This window comes from Bombina bombina, chromosome 8 (genome assembly GCF_027579735.1).
Source record: "Bombina bombina isolate aBomBom1 chromosome 8, aBomBom1.pri, whole genome shotgun sequence".
NCBI lineage: Eukaryota > Metazoa > Chordata > Amphibia > Anura > Bombinatoridae > Bombina > Bombina bombina.
In genome coordinates, this window is record NC_069506.1 from 205,512,601 (window position 1) to 205,539,838 (window position 27,238).

Here is a 27,238-nt window from a genome sequence, read left to right on the forward strand (position 1 = left end):
CAAGTTGAAAGTAAACACAATCAAATGTAATGTGCATCGGGTTAGCGAGATTGAGGACTTCTTTTAAAGGTTAAGATTAGAAAAATGTGCACAAAACCCAACATAAATACATTAAAATTAAACACACTCATAGATACACTATATAATAAAAATTATTCATAAAAATATTTATACATTTAAGGGTTAAAAGGGATATGGTATATAGAGCTATATATTTGTTTGCAAAGGGCTCTAATATATATATATATATATATATATATATATATATATATATATATATATATATATATAAAGTCCTAAGTGGATCCCACACTCACTACTTTTCACACAGCCTCCGGGGTGCACTTCAAACTGTAGTATGCCAAATAAATGAGAAAGGCACTCTCCGTGTTAAACAAACCAAGCTTTACTTAGGTGAACGTTTTCGTCTGAGGACGGGGGTAACCCCGAAAACGTTCACCTAAGTATATATATGTGTGTGTGTGTGTGAGTGTATCTAAATATGCATATGGGTGTAAATATATGTATATGCTGTATATATATACATATATATATATATATATACATATATATATATATATATATATATATATATATATATATATATATATATATATATATATATATACACATACATACACAGGTTTTTTTAGATTGAAAAGGGCCCTCAATTCCTCCTGTTTTTTGATAAATTTTGTCTTGTCTTTTACAAATATTGTATAATTGTTGTACTGTTATCATTTGTACCCATGGACAGTGCTGCAGTGAATTTGTTTGTGCATTATAAATAAAGTATAATAATATATGTATGTATATATATACCACATAAATTCACACACATATACAGTATATATACAGTATATGTATATATATGTATATTTATCTGCATATATTTATATATATTATTTAGACATATGCATTCGTATTTGGAAGAATCAAAGAAAATAACAATAATTACAGATAACAAAAATCTGGGTTTTCTTTGCTTTACCTGAAAAATAAAATGACCAGAAAAAAAAAAAAACTAAAAAGAAAATAAAAGCGCTTTATTTTTAACATTTTCGTTTTCGGTTGGTGTCTACTGTTTTATGATGCAAGAAGGCATTATCCAATTAATGCAAACAAGGAAGGAGCAGCAGAATAGATTGACAGTTGATAGTGGAAGCTTGTGACATTTTCTAGCCAACCAGCATTCTCAGGGGGAGGGAGGGAAGTGAAAGGGTCATTTTTAACGTATTGCAGAGCTGCTCAGAGGCTCAGATCTGTGGAAGCACTGGAGGAGACTAGATACATCCGGTGGTTTTGTCACAGTAGCATGCTGGTGGTACTTGTGCTACTACTTTTTTTAAATGGGTCAGTCACAAATAATTTCCATGTAACAGTGGCCAAGGGCTGTGTCCCAAACAATCAATACAGACTGCCAGTTGTTCTACTAGTTTTCTCAGCTTGTGGCTGTGGCTGAGATTCAACAAAGGAAGCCTGGTTTTTCACCGCGAGTGAACCAATACATCGTCTTCCTCTGACAGTACTGCTGGTGGTGGTGACAGAGGGTCGCACCATTGCATGTGCTGTTGTGTCTATGTGGGGGCTGCCACTGATGTTTTTGTGGCTCCTGTGGTAGCTGGGGAAGGAAAGGGTCTGCAGCTGCGCATTGAGGGGGCAGGGCCCTTCTTAGCGGTAATATTTCTCTGCATTATTTTTTTTTATTATTAAAAATGCATGTTTGCTGCCACCAGAAACTTTTTAAAAATAGTATAACTATAAAAAAAAAAAAATGAACTGAGCGCAGCTTCATAACAAAAAGTCTCAGTAAACAGCTGGAAAGTACAATAAAACTTATATACTAAGTGCAAAGTCAGCAGCTGCTTAGCTATGCAAAAAATGGTTAATAGATTTTTAAAATTAAAGTGGGCATGTGAGAGTGAAAGCGTATGTGCGGTGAGTAAAAATGGTTGTTGGTTGACGCAATACTATGGTGTTACTGACACTACAAGACTAAAACCACATTGCGCTAATTCAGCTGATGACAAGTATGTGTGGTAATATGGGTTTGTGTGGCCACAGTAAAATAGTTTTATATATATATATATATATATATATATATATATATATATATATATATATATATATATATATATATATACACATTCATATACACACTTTGGAGCCCATTCCATTCAAATACCTTTAAACATGAAAAAAAAATGTTTTCAATATAATTATTTTGTGCTTTACTTTGTATTTAGTGTAAATATGTTACATTCCAATATTCTTCACATAGGGGAAAATGTTCTTTGTATTTTATTATTATTAATTTTTAATAATTTATATTAATTTTAATTAATATTTTATATGTAATATTTCAATACAGCTCTAAAAAACCTAAGTTCTCATGTGCAATAAACCGATTGTGTTAAGAACTAAATTGAGAAACGCAAATAGAAAATAATGTACTTTTTATTATTATTATATATATATATATACATATGTGCACACATCTATATATATATATATATATATATATACATACATATATACATACATACCCATCTTTAGACATGTATATTTATGTATATATCTCTATGTTAAAGCCCCCCTTGCACCCTTTTTTCCCCCTAACACCTGATACCTCGTACATATCTTTGATTCCTTATAACTTTTTATTGCAATTCATTGGTAATAATTTTTATCAGTGTTATAATGAGTGTAACTGTACTTTTAAATGTCTTTTTGATGTTTTTTTGGTGATACTTTTTAGCGTAACAGTTAACCAGAGCTCTTAGATCGTGATAACCCGACAGGCATTATATTCAATTGCGCGCGAGCAAGCGAGTTTACTTTAAACTTGTAATACACACGTTACCCCGATGTGTGCAAACACCCACGATAAACCCCTTATTGCTCTTGTGTAACATTTAGCGATCCACTTGTAATTTTGCCCATACTGTATTACTTTAAGGTAATTTAGCATATAGGTAACATATCCCCTAATCATAGACAGGTAAGTAGTGCCAACAATGGCTGTTAGGCTCTCTCCCCTTCCCTCCTCTTCCCTCCTCCCTACTCCCCCCTGCCACTGAACATCAGGCTGGTGATTGCTTCTTTCAGTTTTAAACAGTGAGTGAAACATAAAGACTGTGGAGATCTGTTCAGGGTACATAAGATGTTTTATAAAATAAGAAGCAGTTACTGTATTACACATATACAATTAAACTTTGTCCTCATATACTACAATGCATTGCAGTGAATGAGCATTGACGATTTGGCTGCCTTCAATAAGTTACATCAGTGAGAGAAGAAGCTGCCGTGCACACGTGTCATGTGACTGCAGTGCATGTGTGGAACGCACGTTATTACAAGATGGCACCATAGATAGGAAAATACAAGCTGTGGATAAGCATAGAAAATATGAAGAGTCTTCTTTAAGACCTTGTAGTAAGATGAATATACAGCATTGAGAACAGTGTATTAGTTTATTTTGATTGCTCAGAAACAGTTTAGAACATTTTAAGCAGGTGTTAAGTGTCCCTTTAAGTGCATAGTCACCAATCATCAGCTAGGTCCCAGTAGTGTAGTGTTTCTCAACTCCAGTCCGCAAGTACCCAAACAAGCCAGATATTCACAATAACTTAAAGGGACATGAAACCCATTTTTTTTCTTTCATTATTAAGATAGAGCATGTGATTTTAAACAACTTTCCAATTTAATTATATTCAGCCAGATTACGAGTTTTCCGTTATGGCTGGCTCGCTAATTACTTATACATTAATTTCACCGCTCACCTTTCATAGCGCTGCTATTACAGGTTTGCAAAAAAACGGCTTGTGCGGGCAATATGGTTGCGTTGAGCTCCATACCTCACCCAAATACAAGCAGTGTTTTGACGTTCTCGTGCACGATTTCCCCATAGACATCAATGGGGACAGCCGGCTAAAAAAAGCCTAACACCTGCGATTGTGGAAACAAAAGCTCCGTAACGCAGCCCCATTGATGTCTATGGGGGAAAAAAATGTATGTTTAAACCTAACATCCTAACATAAACTCCAAGTCTAAACATCCCTAATATGCTGCCCCTAACATCGCCGCCACCTACATTACACTTATCAACCCCTAATCTGCCACCCCCAATGTCGCTGCCACTATACTAAAACCCTAAACCTCCCACATCACTAACACTAAATAAATATATTAACCCCTAACATAACCCTAAATCTAACCTTAACCCTAACGTAACCCTAACACCCCCTAACATTAACATAATTAAAATAATTCTAAAAAAAATTAATAATTAAATAATTCCTATTGAAAAATAAATACTTACCTGTAAAATAAACCCTAAGCTAGCTACAATATAACTAATAGTTACATTGTAGTTAGCTTATGTGTTATTTTTATTTCACAGGTAAGTTTGTATTTATTTTAACTAGGTAGACTAGTTAGTAAATAGTTATTAACTATTTAATAACTACCTAGCTAAAATAAATACATTTAAATTTACCTGTAAAATAAAACCAGGTACATTTTTATTTATTTTAGCTAGATAGCTATTAGAATTCTATCAGCCAATCGTAATGTAAGGGACGCCATCTTGGATGACGTACCTTAAAGGGAAACTTAATTCTTTGTTGACCATCGGAAGAAGAGGATGCTCCGTGCCGGATGTCTTGAAGATGGACCCGCTCCACGCCGGATGGATGAAGATAGAAGATGCCGGATGGATGAAGATAGAAGATGCCGTCTGGATGAAGACTTCTGCCGGCTTCAAGGAGGACTTCTGCCCGCTTGGATGAAAACTTCTGCCGCCTGGATGAGGATGGATGTCCGGTCTTTGAAAACTGTAAGTGGATCGTCGGGGGTTAGTGTTAGTTTTTTTTTAAGGGTTTATTGGGTGGGTTTTATTTTTAGATTAGAGTTTGGGCAGTAAAATAGCTAAATGCCTTTTTAAGGGCAATGCCCATCCAAATGCCCTTTTCAAGGGCAATGGGGAGCTTAGGTATATTTAGCTAGGTTTTTATTTGGGGGGTTTAGTTGTGTGGGTGGTGGGTTTTACTGTTGGGGGGTGTTTGTATTTTTTTTACAGGTAAAAGAGCTGATTTCTTTGGGGCAATGCCCCGCAAAAGGCCCTTTTAGTGTAGGCTAGGGTTTTTTTTATTTAAGGGGGGATTTTTTATTTTGATAGGGCTATTAAATTAGGAGTAATTCGTTTTTATTTTTGCGATGCAGGAGGGCGGCAGTTTAGGAGTTAATAGGTTTATTATAGTGGCAACGATGTCGGGAAGTGGCGGAATAGGGGTTAATAACATTTTTAGTGGCGGCGATGTCCGGAGCGGCAGATTAGGGGTTAATAATTTTATTTTACTGTTTGTGATGCGTTTGGGCCTCGGTTTAGGGGTTAATAGGTAGTTTATGGGTGTTAATGTACTTTTTAACAGTTTAGTTATGAGTTTTATGGTATAGCTTTGTAACGTAAATCTCATAACTACTGACTTTAGATGGCGGTACAGATCTTGTAATTTTAGGCTGTACCGCTCACTTTTTGGCCTCACAGCAAAACTCGTAATACCGGCGCTATGGAAGTCCCATTGAAAAAGGACTTTTCTTAAAGTGCGGTACTGACGTTGCATGACGGCCAAAAAAGTGTGTGGTACAGCTATTCTAACAAGACTTGTAATAGCAGCGGAAGGGTAAAAGCAGCGTTATGGGCCATAACAATGCTTTTTCACTCATAACGCCAAACTCGTAATCTAGCTAACAGTCTAATTTGTTTTGGATTCTTAGTATCCTTTGTTGAAAAGGATACCTTTGTAGGTGCTCAGAAGCAACTGATTGGTGGCTGCACATATGTGTCTCCCGTGATTGTCTTGTAGTGCATTGCTGCTCCTTCAACAAAGGATAACAAAAAATGAAGCAAATAAGATAATAGAAGAATATTGAATCCTATTCATGAGAGAAAACATTTGGGTTTCATATACCTTTAAGTACAGCACAGGTGAAATAATCAAATGATGGGTGAGAGCAGGTTAGTAATCACAGTTACTGATCAGCTGAGTATTTCACATTTGCAATACTTAAAGGGACATAATACTCATATGCTAAATCACTTGAAAAGTCTTATAAATGTATTAACCCCTAAACCGCCGCTCCTAGACCCTGCCGCAAGTCTTATAAATGTATTAACCCCTAAACCGCCACTCCCGGACACCGCTGCCACCTACATTATACCTAGTAACCCCTATCCTGCCCCCCCTATACCGTCGCCCTCTATAATAAAGTTATTAACCCCTATCCTGCTGATCCCGCACCTCGCCGCAAATAAATAAATAGTTTAACCCCTAAACCGTCGCTCCCTGAACCCGCCGCAACCTATATTAAATTTATTAACCCCTATCCTGCCCCCCCCTACACCGTCGCCACCTATAATAAATTTATTAACCCCTATCCTGCCCCCCACTACACCGCTGCCACTGTAATAAAATTATTAACCCCTAAACAGCTGAGTATTTCACATATAGATAAAGGGGAATCAGTTGATGTGATATACTTAGATTTTGCAAAGGCATTTGATACAGTGCCACATGACAGATTGATGCACAAAATTAAGGGACTGGGAATAGCTGAAAATGTTAGCTCATGGATAAATAACTGGATAAAAGATAGGGAACAACGAGTAGTAGTAAATGGATCATACTCAGATTGGACAAAGGTAATCAGTGGCGTCCCCCAGGGATCAGTACTGGGCCCTGTTCTTTTTAATATTTTTATATATATATATTTATATTTTTAATATAAATGACTTGGAGTAAGGATTAAATAGCGACATCTCTATTTTTGCAGATGATACTAAGTTAAGTAAGGTCATAAGGTCAGAGCAGGACAAACTCTCTTTACAAAGGGATTTGCTAAAATTAGAACTATGGGCAAGTGAATGGAAAATGAGATTTAATACGGAAAAATGCAAGGTTCTACATTTTGGAAGTAAAAATAAGCAGGCTACGTATTTTTTAAATGGGACAAGACTTAGCCAAACACAGGAGGAAAGGGATTTGGGAGTAGTAATAGATAGCAAGCTAAAGATGGGTGCACAATGCAGGACAGCGGCTTCAAAGGCTAATAAGATACTAGCATGTATTAAAAGAGGCATTGATTCAAGGGAGGAAAGCATAATTCTGTCATTATATAAAGCCCTGGTAAGACCTCACCTTGAGTTTGGAGTGCAGTTCTGGGGACCAATTGCTAAAAAAGATATTGCAGAACTAGAAAAAGTTCAGAGAAGGGCCACAAAGCTAATAAGGGGATTGGAGAAATTAACCTATGAGGAGAGGTTAGCCAAACTGGGTCTGTTTTCTTTAGAAAAAAGGCGCTTGAGAGGTGACATGATTACTTTATATAAATATATTCAAGGCCCATATACAGAGATGGCAGAAGCTCTGTTTATTCCAAGAAAATTGTTTCTGACAAGAGGTCATAATTTAAGGTTGGAGGAAAGGAGATTTAATCTCCTGCAACGGAAACGTTTTTTCACTGTAAGAGCAATAAAATTGTGGAACTCATTACCAAAGGAGGTAGTGAATGCCAATACCATAGATACATTTAAAAATAGTCTGGATAAATTTCTGTATATAAACAAAATTCATGGATATGATTGCTAGTATTAAATGGGTCACATTTTAATGGGGTTATTTAAGCTTAACTGGAGCTTTTTGTAAGTATTTTAGATTTGTATAGGTTGAACTCGATGGACTTCAGTATTTTTTCAACCTTATCTACTATGTTACTATGTTACTATGTTAAACCTAAGTCTAACACTAACCCTAACACCCCCTAACTTAAATATTAATTAAATAAATCTAAATAATATTTCTCTTATTAACTAAATTAATCCTATTTAAAACTAAATACTTACCTATAAAATAAACCCTAATATAGCTACAATATAAATAATAATTATATTGTAGCTATCTTAGGATTTATTTTTATTTTACAGGCACCTTTCAATTTATTTTAACTAGGTACAATAGCTATTAAATAGTTATTAACTATTTAATAGCTTACCTAGCTAAAATAAAGAGAAATTTACCTGTAAAATAAAAACTAACCTAAGTTACAATTACACCTAACACTACACTACACTTAAATAAATTATTCCTATTTAAAACTAAATACTTACCTGTAAAATAAACCCTAAGATAGCTACAATATAATTAATAATTACATTGTAGCTATCTTAGGATTTATATTTATTTTACAGGTAATTTTATATTTACTTTAGCTAGTTAGAATAGTTATTAAATAGTTATTAACTATTTAATAACTACCTAGCTAAAAGAAATACAAAATTACCTGTAAAATAAATCCTAACCTAAGTTACAATTAAACCTAACACTACACTATCATTAAATAAATTAAATAAACTACCTACAAATAACTACAATTAAATACAATTACATAAACTAACTAAAGTACAAAAAATAAAAAATCTAAGTTACAAAAAAAAAAGTTACAAACATTTAAACAAATATTACAACAATTTTAAGCTACTTACACCTAATCTAAGCCCCCTAATAAAATAACAAACCCCCCCAAAATAAAAAAATGCCCTACCCTATTCTACATTAAAAAAGTTCAAAGCTCTTTTACCTTACCAGCCCTTAAAAGGGCCTTTTGTGGGGGCATGCCCCAAAGAGTTCAGCTCTTTTGCCTGTAAAAGAAAAATACAACCCCCCCAACATTAAAACCCACCACCCACATACCCCTAATCTAACCCAAACCCCCCTTAAAATAACCTAACACTAATCCCCTGAAGATCATCCTACCTTCAGTTGTCTTCACTCAGCCGAGCCACCGATGGAACTGAAGAGGACATCCGGACCGGCAGAAGTGATCATCCAAGGGGCGCTGAAGAAATCTTCCATCCGATGAAGTGATCCTCCAAGCGGCGCTGAAGAAATTTTCCATCCGGGTGAGGTCATCTTCCAAGAGGCGCTGAAGAAGTCTTCTATCCGGGCGAGGTCATCTTCGAAGCCGGGTCTTGAATCTTCATCCCGCCGACGCGGAACATCCTTCTTTCCCGACGGACTACCGACGAATAAAGGCTCCTTTAAGGGACGTCATCCAAGATGGCGTCCCTTCAATTCCGATTGGCTGATAGGATTCTATCAGCCAATCGGAATTAAGGTAGGAAAATTCTGATTGGCTGATCCAATCAGCCAATCAGATTGAGTTTGCATTCTATTGGCTGTTCCGATCAGTGTAGTGTTAGGTGTAATTGTAACTTAGTTTTTATTTTACAGGTAAATTTCTCTTTATTTTAGCTAGGTAAGCTATTAAATAGTTAATAACTATTTAATAGCTATTGTACCTAGTTAAAATAAATTGAAAGGTGCCTGTAAAATAAAAATAAATCCTAAGATAGCTACAATATAATTATTATTTATATTGTAGCTATATTAGGGTTTATTTTATAGGTAAGTATTTAGTTTTAAATAGGATTAACTTAGTTAATAATAGAAATATTATTTAGATTTATTTAATTAATATTTAAGTTAGGGGGGTGTTAGGGTTAGTGTTAGACTTAGGTTTAGGGGTTAATAATTTTATTACAGTGGCGGCGGTGTAGTGGGGGGCAGGATAGGGGTTAATAAATTTATTATAGGTGGCGACGGTGTAGGGGGGGCAGGATAGGGGTTAATAAATTTAATATAGGTTGCGGCAGGGTCAGGGAGCGGCGGTTTAGGGGTTAATAGGTATAGAGTAGTTTACGGTGGGCTCCGGGAGCGACGGTTTAGGGGTTAATACACTCATTATAGTTGCGGCAGGGTCAGGGAGCGGCGGTTTAGGGGTTAATAGGTATAGAGTAGCTTGCGGTGGGCTCCGGGAGCGGCGGTTTAGGGGTTAATACACTTATTATAGTTGCGGCAGGGTCAGGGAGCGGCGGTTTAGGGGTTAATAGGTATAGAGTAGCTTGCGGTGGGCTCCGGGAGCGGCGGTTTAGGGGGTAATAACTTTATTTAGTTGCGGCGGTGTAGGGGGGACAAATTAGTGGTGTTTAGACTCGGGGTACATGTTAGGGTGTTAGGTGTAGACAGCTCCCATAGGAATCAATGTGATGTCTGTCAGCAGCGAACTTGTACTTTCGCTATGGTCAGACTCCCATTGATTCCTATGGGATCCGCCGCCTCCAGGGTGGCGGTTTGAAAACCAAGTACGCTGGGCCGTAAAAGTGCCGAGCGTACCTGCTAGTTTTTTGATAACTAGCAAAAGTAGTCAGATTGTGCCGTACTTGTGTGCGGAACATCTGGAGTGACGTAAGAATCGATTTGTGTCGGACGGAGTCCGGCGGATCGAAGTTTACGTCACAGAATTCTACTTTTGCCGATCTGTAGCCTTTGATAACTAAGGCGAATCAGCCTCGCCACAAATACGCTGCGGAATTCCAGCGTATTTGAGGTTGACGGCTTGATAACTACCCCCCTTTTACTGTGATCTCATGAGATTTCACTTAAAGGCTGTGACACACTGCAAGCGGAGTGACGCGAGTTGAAGCAGCTGCTTCGCTCCGCATCGCATCGCTTCTGAAGTTCAGATATTTCATCTCTGAGCGCTCAACTACACGATCTGACGCAGCAGAGTGCTCAGAGATGAAAAGGCAGGACACACTGAGCGCACACAGCTGCATGTACATGCTGCGCGTCGCTCCTCTTGCAGTGTGTCACAGCCTTAACTCTCATGAGATTTCATAGTAAACTTCCTTAAACTGAATAGGGAAATAACATGAGTGTGCACAAAGCTCACTCTCTTCCCTGTCCCGCGACAGACATACTGATTTGCTGCTTAGTGCTTTGCAATGGGGTTTGAATACTTAGGACATTTTGAGGTAAAATATCTTTCTTTTTTACATAGAGATGTCCAGGTGATAATTTCTAGTCAGCTTTTTACAACTATGCTGCAACACTTTCAAGTATTTCAACATTTGGGTATCATGGCCCTTTAAGATATCATGACAATCTGGCCTGTTAGGGGTACTTGAGGAATGGAGTTGAGAAACACAAATATTTTCTTTTGTGATTCAGATAGAGCATGACATTTTAAGCAACTTTCTAATTTACTCCTATTATCACATTTTCTTCATTCTCTTGTTATCTTTATTTGAAATTCAAGAATGTAAGTTTAGATGCCGGCCCATTTCTGGTGAACAACCTGGGTTGTTCTTGCTGATTGGTGGATAAATTCAATCACTAATAAAAAAGTGATGTCCAGAGTCCTGAACCCCAAAAAAGCTTAGATCCCTTCTTTTTCAGAAAAAGATAGCAAAAAAAGATAGCAAGAGAACGAAGAAAAATTAATAATAGGAGTAAATTAGAAAGATGCTTAAAATTGCATACTCTATCTGAATCATGAAAGAAAAAATTTGGGTTCAGTGTCCCTTTAACTGTTTGTTTAACATCTTGTAGACCTTAAACACATAGTGCAACAATAAAACAAACTAATACATTACAGCATTTCTTTTTTGCATTTATATGTCCCTTTAAGTTAAAGGGACATAAAGACATTACATTAGTTGTTAGATGTAAAAATCTAAGCCATAAATTACTTCTATTAAAAAATGCTCTTGCATTCCAACCCTGGAAAATTCTAAATGCTAAAGACAGTGGAAAACACCTGAGACCGCATTTTCCAGAAAAGGAATTAGTGTTTTTAATATTATTTTTTAGGTTTAACTGTTACTTCTTAAAATGACTTTTTGTTAATATTTAATTGGAGTTGTAGGGACCTGTGCTTATTTACAAGACCATTTAAAAGGAAATGCATGTTTGCACAAATGATGTTAATTTGCTCTCTATTTATTTAAAACTTGCAATATAATTAGGAATTATTCTTTTTCGTTGATCAATATGCCCATGAGATATACATTTGAAGCCAAACTAAAGGTTTTTAATAAAATCAACCTTTTTCTGTAGGTAGGTTTCCACATCTCCCAGACATTTATAACAAGGTTGGGTATCAATACACTACCTTCACCATATTTGGTCCTTAATATCTCACTTTTGTTTCTTAATTTCTTTCTGAACATCAAGGAAACCATTTTACTCTTTTCACGATTTATTCTGTACCCAAAGGCCTCAGATAAGAGATTAACCAGCTTTAGTACTTTGCTTTTCTCCTGCCTATTGTGCACAATCATAGTGATATTAATTACAAAGACTACCACTCTCAAAGAGCTCCCTCAATTTCCCATAAAGGGACCAATGTAGAATACATTACATAAGGGACTCAACCCAAACATTACAAGCACCTGACAAATTAAATAAATCAGGTCAGTTCCATTAATACTATATTTTTGCATCACTGGCAAAGACACTCACTCCTTGATCAAGTTATAGCATTTGATTGTTCTAAAGTCAGTACTTTGTGTTCCTACACTTTTTTGGGACTTTAAAGAGTACAAAAAAATAAACAACTGGTTACACAGGTTTATCAATTATGTGAACACAATTTTAATCAAGATATTGTTGTTTTTATTTAAAGGGACAATCTAGTCAAAATTAAGCTTTTATCATTAAGACAGGGCATGCGATTTTAAGTAACTTTACATTTGACTTTTATCATCAAATTTGTTTGTTCTCTTGGTATTTATGTTTTTGCCCTTTAAAGCTGCCTCTTATCTCAGTGCATTTTGACAACTTTCACAGGCTAGACAGTGCTAGTTTATTGTGCTCACTCCTGTGGAGTTATTGTGGAGTCAGCGCTGATTTGCTAAAATGCATGTCTGTCAAAAGAACTGAGATAAGGTAATCATGTTGGTTTTGGCAAAACTGGGGCATGAGTAAAAAAGGACTTATTTATCTTTTTAAACAAAAAAATATTTCTGGGATAGATTGTCTCTTTAAATGAGCAATAGGTGGGGGTATTAATATATATATATATACACAATATTTGGATTTTATTACAGAAAAGTGATGGCAGAACCTCTTATGGAAAATTAAGAGATCTTTTTTGCAGGGCTTCATTTAAAACATAGACAATAAATGAAGTAGTTAGTTCTTTAAATGTTAAATAAATCTCAAAGGTTAAGTCTTTTGGCCCTGAAGGTTTTAATATGAGAACATTCTCACTGATGTCTTCTGCCATTATTTCTTATGAATGAAAGGGTAATTTTTCATCAAGAACATATATTTTGTTAATTTAATCCTGCCTTTTCTAAAAGATCCTTATAATAGGCATATATCATTGACAGGATCCCCTGCCTGAATTTTAAGGGATCCAATTGATTATTTCAGAAAATAAATTTACAGCTTGCATCCTTTCTGTAGTTCAAATAAGGATTAGGTAACTTGTAAATCCCATATGCCATATGGTGGACCAGAGAAGTAACAACTATGGGCCAGATTACAAGTGGAGCTCTATTTAACACTCCCGCTTGGGCATTAAAGGGACACTGAACCCAATTTGTTTTCTTTTGTGATTCAAATAGAGCATGCAATTTTAAGCAACTTTCAATTTTTTTCATATTATCAAATTTTCTTCATTCTCTTGGTATCTTTATTAAAAAAGCAAGAATGTAAGCTTAGATGTCGGCCCATTTTTGGTAAACAACCTTGGTTGTTCTTGCTGATTGGTGGATAAATTCAACCACCAATAAACAAGTGCTGTCCAGGGTCTGAACCAAAAATTCTCTGGCTCCTTAGCTTAGATGCTTTCTTTTTTAAATAAAGATAGCACGAGAACGAAGAAAATTGATAATAGGAGTAAATTAGAAAGTTGCTTAAAATTACATGCTCTATCTGAATCATGAATGAAAAAAATGTTGGTTCAGTTTACCTTAAACTGTGCTAGAAGTAAGTTTTTTGCGTCTATGTATCTATCTATCTTATATATATATATATATATATATATGTTTGTTGTTGAAAAGAGGACTTTTGTCCCTTTACGATACGATTGTCCCTTTAAATAAAAAAATGTTCTCAATTGTTACTAAATAATAGTTCCTACAGTTCACTTTAGATACAGTCCCACTTTGAATAAATTGTGGCAGTGAGATTTTCTGCTTACCAGGACAAACCCCAATCCTATGAGGTAAATTTTCAGCTCTTTGGGGGTAATGGTTAATCCACATTTATCCTCCAGTCCCAGGGTATTGTCTCTTCTTAGGGTCTCTTGTCCCAGACTGGTTCCAATCGGTGATATCAGAATAGTCTGTGTTGAATATTTGCTCCAATGGTATCTTTGGACTCTTATTCACTCTTTAATGTAGTGGTGAGAATCCTAGCCACTTCAGGAGTATGGAGTATTGGGGTCACGCTCCCCAGTGTAGAAACATATGAAAAGAAAAAAATTCACATAGCGTAGTACTGTAATTTTAAGAATTTTATCATACGCAGTCAATATTGCCCTTACATCAATTAACCTCAGTCCATGATGTGGTAAGATTATAGGCATAAGAAAATGGCATATATGTTTTATGCGGTGCTCCCAGCGAGTGTCTCTAGTACATATAGAGGTACTGGCAACATCTGAATACTTGTGGTTCACTACATATGAATCGTGGGAAAGTATTTATAGGGATTCAGTAAGGCCTTTTGTACCTATAGTGTCCTTGAAATTACGCAGTTTTTTACGCTGGAAGCAGTAATAGGTTTATGACCCACTGTTAGGCCCAATACATTAGAACATGTCAATACAAATAGTAATAATAAAAACTATACAAATCGTTTAAAAGAAACACAAAATTTGCTGTACTTCTTCTTCAGAGGAGTGTGGAATAACAGGGTATCCGGCTTGAAATTTAAAGGGAGCCAGGTGGGCGTGTTTTTTCTTTTTCCTAAGCGTGTGACGTTGCACGTCACGTACACAATGGCAGCCGTACTGTGTTTATGTTGCTATGGTAACCATCGTAAAGAATAGTGTACTTTGTGACAGAGGTCTAGCATTTAATTGTCATGCGTATCAGTGCGCTATTTCTATATTATTGATTTTCTCTTTTCAACAACAACACTGTATCACTATATCAATACTAAGGCAGCACGATCTATTATTGTATTTTTATTGTGAGCATAATCAGAATTAGGATACTGTGTTATCTATAGTAACACAATAGCAAAGGGAAAATTATTTTGCGGTCCTAAAAACACATACTGGGGGATATGTATCAAAGCGTCAACTATATTGTATTCGTGGGTGTCAATATGCTCGCCTAACATTGCCAAACATCGCGGCCACGGATCTCAATACAATCTCCATATTTATAAATAAAGCCGTCAAAAACACTTTCACCAAGTACGGGTCAATGAGCATCGGACTGTTGTTAACTAAAGTCATCTATGACGCTGCTATTCGTGTTTTTCCCAACTTTATACCATTTCACTAAACGCCGCCACTATACTAAAATTTTTAACCCCTATCCTTTCACTGCCGCAACCTAAATAAAATTAACCCCTATCCCGCCACTCCCTGCCACCGCCTCAACCTAAATAAAGTTATTAACCCCTATCCCGCCACTCCCCGACATCACCGCCAGTAGGGTTAAGTTTTTTTAATATGTAATTTAGTATAATAGTTAGGGTAGGTTAATTAATAGTTTAAAATTAGTTTATTTTAATTCTACAGGTAAGTTTTAATTTATATTAAGATAGGGATCTTGTAATTTTAATTTAGAGTTAAGGGGTTGTTAGGTTTAGGGGTTAATAGCTTAATTTATTTTTTGGCAATTTGGGGGCTTAGGGGTTAATAGGTTTAGTTAGTGGTGGTGATGTAGAAGGCCAGAGGTTTAGGGGTCAATATGTTTATTTAGTGGCGGCGGTGTCGGGGAGCGGCGGAATAGGGGTTAATACATTTTATTTAGGTTGCGGCGATGTCGGGTGCGGCAGATTAGGGGTGTTTAGACTCAGGGTTTATGTTACGGTGTTAGGTGTAAACAGAACTTGTTTTCTACCATAGAAATCAATGGGGTATATTTAATTGTCCTGCAGCATCGAACATAAGTTTTCGGTGCTTTCAGACTCACATTGATTTCTATGGCATCCGTGGCCTCAAGGGTGGTGGATTGAAAACCAGGTACGATGCGTCTGAATAGCCACGAGCGTACCTGTTAACTATTTGATAAATTGGAAAAAGTGTCAAATAGAGCCGAATGTACAGTATATTCAGAACATATGTAATGACATAAGCATTGATCTGCGTCAAATTGAGATTGTGGGATCGTATGATACATCACAAATTTCAACATTTGCCGATCTTGAGGCTTTGATAACTAAGTCGGATCAATCTCGCAACAATTACAATATGGAATTCCGGCGTATTTGCGTTTGACACTTTGATAGATAGGCCCCACTCTATAAACCAAAGAATTATATGAGTAGGTTTAGCGCTAGTGACGTTTCTTGAATTACACACTTAGAACATGTTCCCCTATTTGAAGAACATTGGAATGTGAAATATTTACAGTGAATACACAAAATAACACTTTATTAAAAATGAATATTGTTAAAATATGTTTTACATATTTTCCTCTGCTTAACTGCAAAGGGCTCCAATCACTTATATATGTATACATATGTATTTGTGTATATATGTCTGTAAATACATATATACACCTAAATAAATATGTATAAATATTTTAACACCTGAGACCTCATATCTTTGAGCCCTTATAACTTTTTTGTGCTATTATGATAGTGCTATTATGAGTGTAAACTGTGATTTTAAATGTATTTTTGATGTGTTTTGTGACTTTTTTGTTTCAGTAAACAGTTAACCAGAGATCTGAGGTTGCGCTAACCCAACGCTGATTAACTTCAATTGTGTTTTAGCGACCGCATTTACTTTCAGCTTGTAATATGAGTGAAAAACATGATGCACGCAAACAGTTGTGATAAACCCCTTTTCACCCATGCACAACAGTTAGTGATGCACTCGTAATCTAGCCCTATACTGGCACTATTTTTTATGAGCAACCTGATCTGAGAAAGCTCATGGAATGAAAAATTATTTCTTTTTTGAGACAGAGGTAGAGCTTAAAGGGACAGTCAACACCAGATTTTCTGTTGTTTAAAAAGATAGATAATCCCTTTATTACCCATTCCGCAGTTTTGCATAACCAACACAGTTACAATATTACACATTTTACATTTTACCATATAGGGGTGAGTCACAATCCTTTGTTTATGTAGTAACTTTTCTACAAAATTCACCATTATAGTCTACAGGGATTTTTGAAGATAAATCATTTGAAAAGCTCTAAAGATAATGCCCCTATACCACTAAACTGTACCACTGTTTATCACTGTGGTAAACTATATCACTGTTTATCATTGTGAAATATTGTTGTCAGGTAAACTGTACATAAATTGTACGATATCAAAATATTAAAGGTAACTTGGTCCAAAAAAATGTCAACCGCAAATATGCTGGAATTCTGCAGCGTAATTGTGGCAAGCTTAATTCTACCTAGTTATAAAAGCCTACAGACCGGCAAAAGTTGAAATCTGTGACGTAACATACAATACGACACAGATCGATGCTTACGTCATTACAGATGTTCCGAATACACATTCGGCTCTATTTGACACTTTTTCAAAGTTATCAAATAGTTAACCGGCACACTTGCGGCTATTCAGGCCCAGCGTACACGGTTTTCAATCCGCCACCCTGGAGGCCGCGGATGCCATAGGAATCAATGGGAGTCTGAAAGCAGCGAAAGCTTATGTTCAATGCTGCCAGATATCCCATTGATTTCTAAGGTAGCAAACCACTAAAGTTTACACCTAACACCCTAACATAAACCCTGAGTCTAAACACCCCTAATCTGCCGCCCCGACCCCGCTGCAACTAAATAAAAGTATTAACTCCCATCCCCCACTCCCGGACCCCACCACAACTAAATAAAAGTATTAACCCCTAAACCCCTGGTCTCCCACATCACTACCACTAACTAAACCTATTAACCCCTAAACCACCAGCCCCCCACATCGCCATAAACTAAATTAAGCTATAAAACCCCTAAACCTAACAACCCGATAACTTTACATTAAAGTTACAACATCCCTATTTTATAATAAATTAAAACTTACCTGTAGAATTAAATTAAACTATATTAAACTATTAATTAACCTACCCTAACTATTATACTACAATTACATTAAACTACCAAATAAATTAACTATATTACATATTAAAAAAAAAAACCTAACCCTACTCAAATTATTTAAATCTACAATAAAAAATTACTAAGTTACAAAAAAAAAACTAAGTTACAAAAAAAACAAACCATGGTATCAAAAATAAAAACGAATTAGACCTAATCTAATAGCCCTATCAAAATAAAAAAGCCCCCACAAAATAGAAAAAACCCTAGCCTAAAATAAACTACCAATGGCCCTTAAAAGGGCCTTTTGCGGGGGCATTGCCCCAAAGAAATCAGCTCTTTTGCATGTAAAGAAAAATACAAACACCCCCCAACAGTAAAACCCACCACCCACACAACCAACCCCCCCAAATAAAAAACCCTATCTAAAAAACCTAAAATCCCCATTGCCCTGAAAAGGGCATTTGTATGGGCATTGCCCTTAAAAGGGCATATAGCTCTTTTACTGCCCAGACCCTACTCTAAAAATAAAACCCACCCAAAAAACCCTTAAATAAACCTAACACTAAACTTTGACAATCCACTTACAGTTCTTGAAGTTCCGCTTATAGGATCCATCCAGCTGGCAAGAAGTCTTCATCTGGACGGCCTCTTCCATCTTGATCCATCCAACGAGGAGCGGGTCCATCCTGAAGACATCCGGTGCGGAGCGGGTCCATCCTGAAGACATCCGACCAGGAGCTCCTCTTCAATAGAGCTGCTAAAATCCTGATTGGAACAGCCAATGGGATGAGAGCTGATCAAGTCCTATTGGCTGATTGGAACAGCCAATAGGATTTTAGCGGCTCTAATCCTATTGGCTGATTGGAACCTTTCAGCCAATAGGAATGCAGGGGACGCCATCTTGGATGACGTCACTTGCATTCAAGATCCAGTTTACGGCGGAAACCATATTGAAGAGGAGCTCCTCGACAGATGTCTTCAGGATGGACCCGCTCCTCACCGGATGTCTTCAGGATGGACCCGATCCGCGCCGGATGGATGAAGATGGAAGAGGCCGTCCGGATGAAGACTTCTTGCCGGCTGGATGGATCCTTCAAGCGGAACTTCAAGAACTGTAAGTGGATCGTCGGGGGTTACTGTTAGGTTTATTTAAGGGGTTTTTGGGTGGCTTTTATTTTTAGAGTAGGGTCTGGGCAGTAAAAGAGCTAAATGCCCTTTTAAGGGCAATGCACATACAAATGCCATTTTAAGGGCAATGGGGAGCTTAGGTTTTTTAGATAGGGTTTTTATTTGTGGGGGTTGGTTGTGTGGGTGGGGGGGTTTTACTGTTGGGGGGTGTTTGTATTTTTCTTTACAGGTAAAAGAGCTGATTTCTTTGGGGCAATGCCCCGCAAAAGGCCCTTAATAGTTTAATTCAATTCTACAGGTAAGTTTTAATTTATTATAAGATAGGGATGTTGTAATTTTAATGTAAAGTTAGCGGGTTGTTAGGTTTAGGGGTTAATAGCTTAATTTAGTTTATGGCGATGTGGGGGGCTGGTGGTTTAGGGGTTAATATGTTTAGATAGTGGTAGTGATGTGGGAGGCCAAGGAGTTTAGTGGTTAATACTTTTATTTAGTTGCGGTGGGGTCCAGGAGCGGCGGGATAGGGGTTATTAACATTATGTAGGTGGCGGCGGGGTCCGGGACGGCGGGATAGGGGTTAATAACATAGGAGCGGCGGGATAGGGGTTAATATTTTTATCTAGTTGCGGTGGGGTCCGGGAGCGGCGGAATAGGGGCCTTTAGTGACAGGGTATTAATAAAGTTTGAAAAAAGCCGAATAGCAGCGAGATCGATGACTGTTAGTTAACAACAGTCTGCTGCTCATCGCCCTGTACTTGGTGCGCGGCTTTTTGCCGGCTTTTTTATATATATGGAGAGCGTATTTAGGTCAGTGGCCGCAATGTTAGGCGAGTGTATTGGTGGCGTTGAATGCAACAAAGTTGACGGCTTGATAGATAAGCCCCATAAACTGTCTTTGAAATTAAATCTGATGCAGAGAAGTAGTAACATATATACGGCTAGATTACGAGTTTTTGTCGGTAAGGCTGTGCGGTGCTAACGAGACTTTTTTTCTTACCGCTCACTTAAGCCAACTCTGGTATTACAAGTTTTCTTCAAGCCGGCGTTAGCCTCAGAAAAGTGAGCGTTGAGCAAAATTTAGCTCCACATCTCACTGTAATACCAGAGTTGCTTACGGTAGCGGTAAACTGGCAAAACGAAAAAAAAAAATAACACTTGCAAAAAAGCAGCATTCAGCTCCTAACGCAGCCCCATTGTTTCCTATGGGGAAAGAAAAGTTATGTATTCACCTAACATGAACCCCGAGTCTAAACACCCCTAATCTTACACTTATTAATCCCTAATCTGCCGCCCCCGACATCGTCGCCACCTACATTATATTATTAACCCCTAATCTGCCGCTCCGGACACTGCCGCCACGTACATTATCCCTATGAACCCCTAATCTACTGCCCTCAACATTGCCGAACCCTACATTATATTTATTAAAGCCTAATCTGCCCCCCCAACATCGTCAAAACTATATTAAATTTATTAACCCCTAATCTGCCGCCGCCAACGTTAACCCCTAAACCTAAGTCTAACCTCAACCCTAACACCCCCTAATTTAAATATAATTTAAATAACACAAAATAAAATTACTACTATTAAATAAATGAATCCTATTTAAAACTAAATACTTACCGATAAAATAAACCCTAAGCTAGCTACAATATAACTGATAGTTACATTGTAGCTAGCTTAGGATTTATATTTATTTTACAGGCAACTTTGTATTTATTTTAACTAGGTAGAATAGTTATTAAATAGTTATTAACTATTTAATATCTTCCTAGTTAAAATAAGCACAAATTTACCTGTAAAATAACACTACACTATCATTAAATTAATTAAATAAATTTCCTACAATTACCTACAATTAAATACAATTAAATTAAATAAACTAAAGTACAAACCCCCCCACACTAAATTACAGAAAATAAAAAAAGAATTACAATTACAAAAACTAATTATACCTAATCTAATCCCCCTAATAAAATAAAAAGCCCCCCAAAATAATAAAATTCCCTACCCTATACTAAATTACAAATAGTCCTTAAAAGGGCCTTTTGCAGGGCATTGCCCCAAAGTAATCAGCTCTTTTACCTGTTAAAAAAAATGCAATACCCCCCAACTTTAAAACCCACCACCCATACACCCAACCCTACTCTAAAACCCATCCAATCCCCCCTTAAAAAAACCTAACACTACCCTTTTGAAGATCACCCTACCTTGAGCCATCTTCACCCAGCCGGGCACAGAGGGGCAGAAGTCTTCCTCCGATCCGGCCAGAAGAGGACATCCAGATTGGCAGATTGGAACAGCCAATAGAATGTGAGCTCAATCTTATTGACTGATTGGATCAGCCAATAGGATTTTTCCTAACTTAATTCCGATAGGCTGATAGGATTCTATCAGCCAATCGGAATTGAAGGAACGCCATCTTGGATGACGTCACTTAAAGGAACCTTCATTCAGTCGCCATCGGATGGAAGAGGATGCTCCGCGTCGGGTGTCTTCAAGATGGACCCGCTCTGCTCCGGATGGAAGAAGATGCCTCCTGGATGAAGCCTTCTGCTGGTCTGGATGTCCTTTTCTGGCCAGATCAGATGAAGACTTCTGCCCCTCTGGACATCCACTCGTGCCCAGCTGGGTGAAGACCGCTCAAGGTAGGGTGATCTTCAAGGGGGTAGTGTTAGGTTTTTTTAAGGGGCAATTGGGTGGGTTTTAGAGTAGGGTTGGGTGTGTGGGTGGTGGGTTTTAATGTTGGGGGGGTATTGTATTTTTTTAACAGGTAAAAGAGCTGATTACTTTGGGGCAATGCCCCGCAAAAGGCCCTTTTAAGGGCTATTTGTAATTTAGTATAGGGTAGGGAATGTTATTAATTTGGGGGGCTTTTTTATTTTATTAGGGGGATTAGATTAGGTGTAATTAGTTTTAAAAAAAAATTATTATTTTTTTATTTTCTGTAATTTAGTGTTGTTTTTTTTGTACTTTAGTTTATTTAATTTAATTGTATTTAATTGTAGGTAATTTAATTAAATAGTTTTTAATGATAGTGTAGTGTTAGATGTAATTGTAATTTAGGTTAGGATTTATTTTACAGTTAAATTTGTACTTATTTTAACTAGGAAGTTATTAACTATTTAATAACTATTCTACCTAGTTAAAATAAATACAAAGTTGCCTGTAAAATAAATATAAATCCTAAGCTAGCTACAATGTAACTATCAGTTATATTGTAGCTAGTTTAGGGTTTATTTTATCGGTAAGTATTTAGTTTTAAATAGGATTAATTTATTTAATAGTAGTAATTTTATTTTGTGTTATTTAAATTATATTTAAGTTGGGGGGGTTAGACTTAGGGTTAGACTTAGTTTTAGGGGTTAATGAATTTAATATAGTAGCGGCGACGTTGGGGGTGGCAGATTAGGGGTTAATAAATTTATTAAAGTGGTGGCAATGTCCGGTCGGCAGATTAGGGGTTAAACATTTTAGTTAAGTGTTTCTGATGTGGGGGGCCTCGGTTTAGGGGTTAATAAATTTATTAAAGTGGTGGCAATGTCCGGTCGGCAGATTAGGGGTTAAACATTTTAGTTAAGTGTTTCTGATGTGGGGGGCCTCGGTTTAGGGGTTAATAGGTAGTTTATGGGTGTTAGTGTACTTTTTAGCACTTTAGTTAAGATTTTTATGTTACAGCGTTAGCCCATAAAACTCTTAACTACTGACTTTTAAATGCGGTAGGAGTCTGGACAGGAGAGGGTCTACCGCTCATTTTTTCAAGCAATAGTAATACCAGTGTTATGAAAATCCCATTGAAAAGATAGGATATGCAAATGACGTAAGGGGATTTGAGGTATGCGAAAATCGCGGAAAAAAGTGAGCGGTACACCTGTACCTGCCTGACTCGTAATACCAGCGGGCATTAAAAAGCAGCGTTGGGACCCCTGCTTTTTAAGGCTTACACAAGACTCGTAATCTAGCCGATAGTGTTTCCTTATTGCATCTTGGAATTAAAATTTGATTTATTTTTCTTAAAAGCATATACAAATATTTGTAATCAAGATGTAAACTAATGTAAAAGAAATATTTGGTGCAATTTTTCAAAGAATAAAATATTTCTAATTAATTTTGCTTCTTTTTTTAAAAAAATAGTTGTACTAGCACAATATTGTGAATCTGAAACTATGCACGTCTTTTCTTTCAACAGTTATAAGTGTGGGTGAAGGAGGATTCTGGGAAGGAAATGCTAAGGGACGCACTGGCTGGTTCCCTTCAGACTGTGTTGAAGAAATAGCCACAAAACCCCAGGAAGGAAAACAAGGTACCGTATTTTTCTCATTAGAACAAAATTACCATTTCATTTGGGTTATTAACTACCTAATGAAGTGAAATAAATATATGCTGAAATCATTGTAAAAGTTGCCTATAAAATAGCCACAGGGAATGGTCTTCACAAAATGATGCAATTTAAAGAAGCTTTGTGTAATTCAAGACTCCATTGACCTAAAAATAATCATGGTGGTTTTTTTAAAGTGAACGTATCACAGGTATTTATTTTGAATACATTTTGTGGTTATCTGACTTAATAGTGCACTAAATACTAGTGTATGGTGGAAATTGTTTATGAAGATAAAATGAGTTTCAGTAAATACAAACAGCAATCTACTGGTACCTTTAATAAACAGATATGAGCTTGAGGAAGTTATACCTTTATCATTTCAAGTGTGTCAAGATATATACTGTATATATGAAATATTTGTGTGTTTTTTTAAGTTTGGAACAAAGTTATGCAATAGTTTAATCAATGAGCATAACAAGAATTTACTGATCAAATGACATTTCAGTGAGGTCCTCTCTGACATTCTCTACATCTCTGTCCGCTGTCTGCTGACCCAAAAGAAGGCAGCAAAATTGAAGTGCAATTGCCTATGTTTTCTTGGTCCATTCCCAATTGAACTTAACTCTTCTCTTTCCTTTTTTTTGTTACAAAAATTGTATTGTATTGCGTGAGTTCATGGGTAGAGAATTCAAGGCTTTTAAACCTTTGGGGCTAGATTACAAATGGAGCTCTTAATATCGCTTGCACGCAAGTGATATTAACGCTCCACTGAGTAATACCAGCAAATGCTAATGTGTGCTGGTATTACAAGTTAAGCGCAATGCGAACGCGAGCTCACATTCACATTACTAGGAAGCATTGAGCTCAGAGATGGCATCAGAACCTAAGACTTTGAATCCCTCACCTTGGTGATGGGTGAAGGATAAGTTGCATGTATCATCATTTGGAGATGTATATACACATATTAACACATAAATATATACACAGTTCCTATAGACCCCAATATGCAATGGCACTTTTCTGTGCTTTTTTTTTTTCTAACACCCGGCACCCACCAACATTACCCCCAAAATACTGCCTAGTGCAGTTATTTTATTAAAAAATAAAAATGGTACAATGTTTATAACTTAATAAAATAAACTACACTGTATTTTTGGGGCATAACTATAAAATTAACCAGAGATCTGATCTCTGGTTAATCTTACGAGCGTTAATTGCTACCATGAGCTTGCAGCAGCAATAACTAGCCACTTATTAAAAAAAGAGAGAAAAACTGGCAATTTTGCCTATTTGCGGGTGCTTGATAAATTAGCGCTCCACTTGTAATCTAGCCCTTGATTGGAAGCATAACTCTGGCATTACTATTAGTTTTGTAGCATTTAATATTTTATTATTATTATTCTTTATTTATAAAGCGCCAACAGATTCCGCAGCACTGCACATGGGTACAAGGATAAAAGTACAACAGAGAAACAATACAATAAGAGACAAAATTTTGCAGACAAATACAGGGGGAATTAAGGGCCCTATTACAGTGGGAACTTACAATCTAGATGGGTAGGAGGATGGGAAACAGGAGGTGGGGACTGCAAAGGTGAGAATGATGTTAGTGAGGAGATAGATGAGGGCAACTGTTAGGTAAGTGAAGTTCATTTGTTAATGAGTCGGGTGATAAGCTTCCCTGAACAAAAAGTCTTTAGGGATCGTTTAAAGGAGGAGAGGTTAGGGGAAAGTCTGACAGCTCGAAGAAGTGCGTTCCAGAGGGTTGGTGCCACACGAGAAAGGTCCTGTAGTCTAGCATGAGAGGACGTGATGGTAGAAGACGCAAGAAGCAGGTAATTGTTGAATCTTAGGGGACGGGCTGGAGTATATTTGCTGATGAGTGAGGACAGGTAGGGTGGGGCAGCATTGGTGAGGGCTTTGTAGGTCAGGGTGAGAATTTTGAATTCAATTCTGCTGTGAATGGGGAGCCAGTGAAGGGACTCACATAGAGGTGCAGCAGAAACAGCGTTGAGAGAGGTGGATTAGCCTTGCAAATGCATTTTGGATGGATTGAAGGGAAGAGAGGCGGGAGAGAGGGAGGCCAGGTAGTAAGTTATTACATTAGTCAAGTCAGGAAATTACCAGGGAGTGGATAAGCTGTTTAGTAGTTTCAGCACTCAGAAACAGATGAATTTTGGAGATATTCAGTAGGTGGTTGCGGCAGGATGAAGAGAACAATTGGATGTGGGGAATGAAGGACAGATTTGAGTCAAGTGTGACTCCAAGGCAGCGGACTTGGGATGATGGGGAGATAGTGGTGCTGCCAACAGTGATGGAAAAATTAGAAACTGGAGTAGAGTTAGAGGAGGGGATTAGAAGTAATTCGGTCTTGGACATGTTTATTTTTAGGTGGTAAGAGGCCATCCAGGAGAAAATGCCATATAAGCAATTGCTGATGTGAGAATTTACAGAAGAGAGTGCAGGGGTGGAAAGGTAGATCTGGGTATCATTAGCATGATAGTTGAAGCCATAGCTGTTGATGAGTTTACCCAGTAAAGAAGTGTAAATAGAGAAGAGTAGAGGACCCAGGACAGAGCATTGAGGTACTCCAACAGACAGAGGCAATGGAGAGGAGGAGTCACCAGTAAAAGAGACAGATAAGGATCTATTAAAGAGATAGGAGTGAATCCAGGAGAGGGCATTGTCACAGAGCCCAAGAGAGCTGAGAGTCCATAGGAGAAGGGGATGGTCAACAGTGTCAAAGGCAGCAGAGAGGTTAAGTCATATGAGTATAGAGTAGTAGCCATTGTTTTTAGCAGAAAGGAGATTGTTAGTAACCATGGTGAGGGCAGTCCGGTTGAGTGTTGGGGATGGAAGCCAGATTGCAGGGGGTTGAGCAATGAGTTGGAGGACAAGAAGTGGGTTAGGCGACCAAAAGCTGTTTTTTCAAGGATTTTTTAAGCTAGCGGAGCAGTGATATGGGGCGGTAGTTTGCAAGAGAGTTAGGGTCAAGGGAGGGTTTTCTGAGGATGGGGGTGACCTTTGCATGCTTGAAGGAGGCAGGGAATGAGCCAGTAGAAAGAGATAGGTTGAATATATGAGTAAGAGCTGGCGTGAGGGTGGGAGACAGAGAAGGTATTAGATGTGAAGGAATAGGGTGAAGTGGGCAGGTAATGAGGTGTGAGGAAGACAATAGGGAAGCCACCTCACTCTCAGTGGTTGGGAGGAGGGTGAAAAGAGTGGCAGAGGGGGTGACTGTGAGCGAAGTTGGGAGATTGCAGGCTTGTGTTGGGATGTTTCTTCGGATGGTAAATGTTTTATTGAAAAAGTAGTCAGCCAGGTCTTGAGCACTGAATGCAGATGAGGGGGGGGGTGCAGGTGGGTAGAGGAGAGATTTGAAAATGGAGAAGAGCCTTTTAGGGTTTGAGGAGTGAGTGGACATAAGAGAAGAGAAGTAGGTTTGCTTAGCTAGGTGAAGGGCAGAGGTGTATGAGTTAAGAATTAACTTATAGTGCATGAAATCAGGTTCAGAGCGGGATTTCCTCCAGGAACGATCAGCAGTGTGGGAGCATTTTTGCAGGTGGCGTGTTTGTTGGGAGTGTCAGGGCTGGAGCTGACTACGTGGGGCTTTGTGAAGTTGGGGCGGAGCGAGAGACAAGTGCAAAGGAGAGGGTATTGTTATAGTGGGTTATAGCAAAGTCAGGGCAGGATATCATGGAAGTGTGGGG

The 27,238-nt window shown here is 37.5% G+C and overlaps 1 protein-coding gene across 1 annotated transcript in view; it reads left to right on the plus strand.

The window, feature by feature from the left end:
* Positions 1-27,238, plus strand: part of SHANK1 (SH3 and multiple ankyrin repeat domains 1) — a 639,575-nt gene that overhangs the window by 201,184 nt on the left and 411,153 nt on the right. Inside the window, 1 exon segment of the mRNA XM_053691067.1 lies at positions 23,397-23,510. Coding sequence (XP_053547042.1) covers positions 23,397-23,510 — 114 coding nt within the window.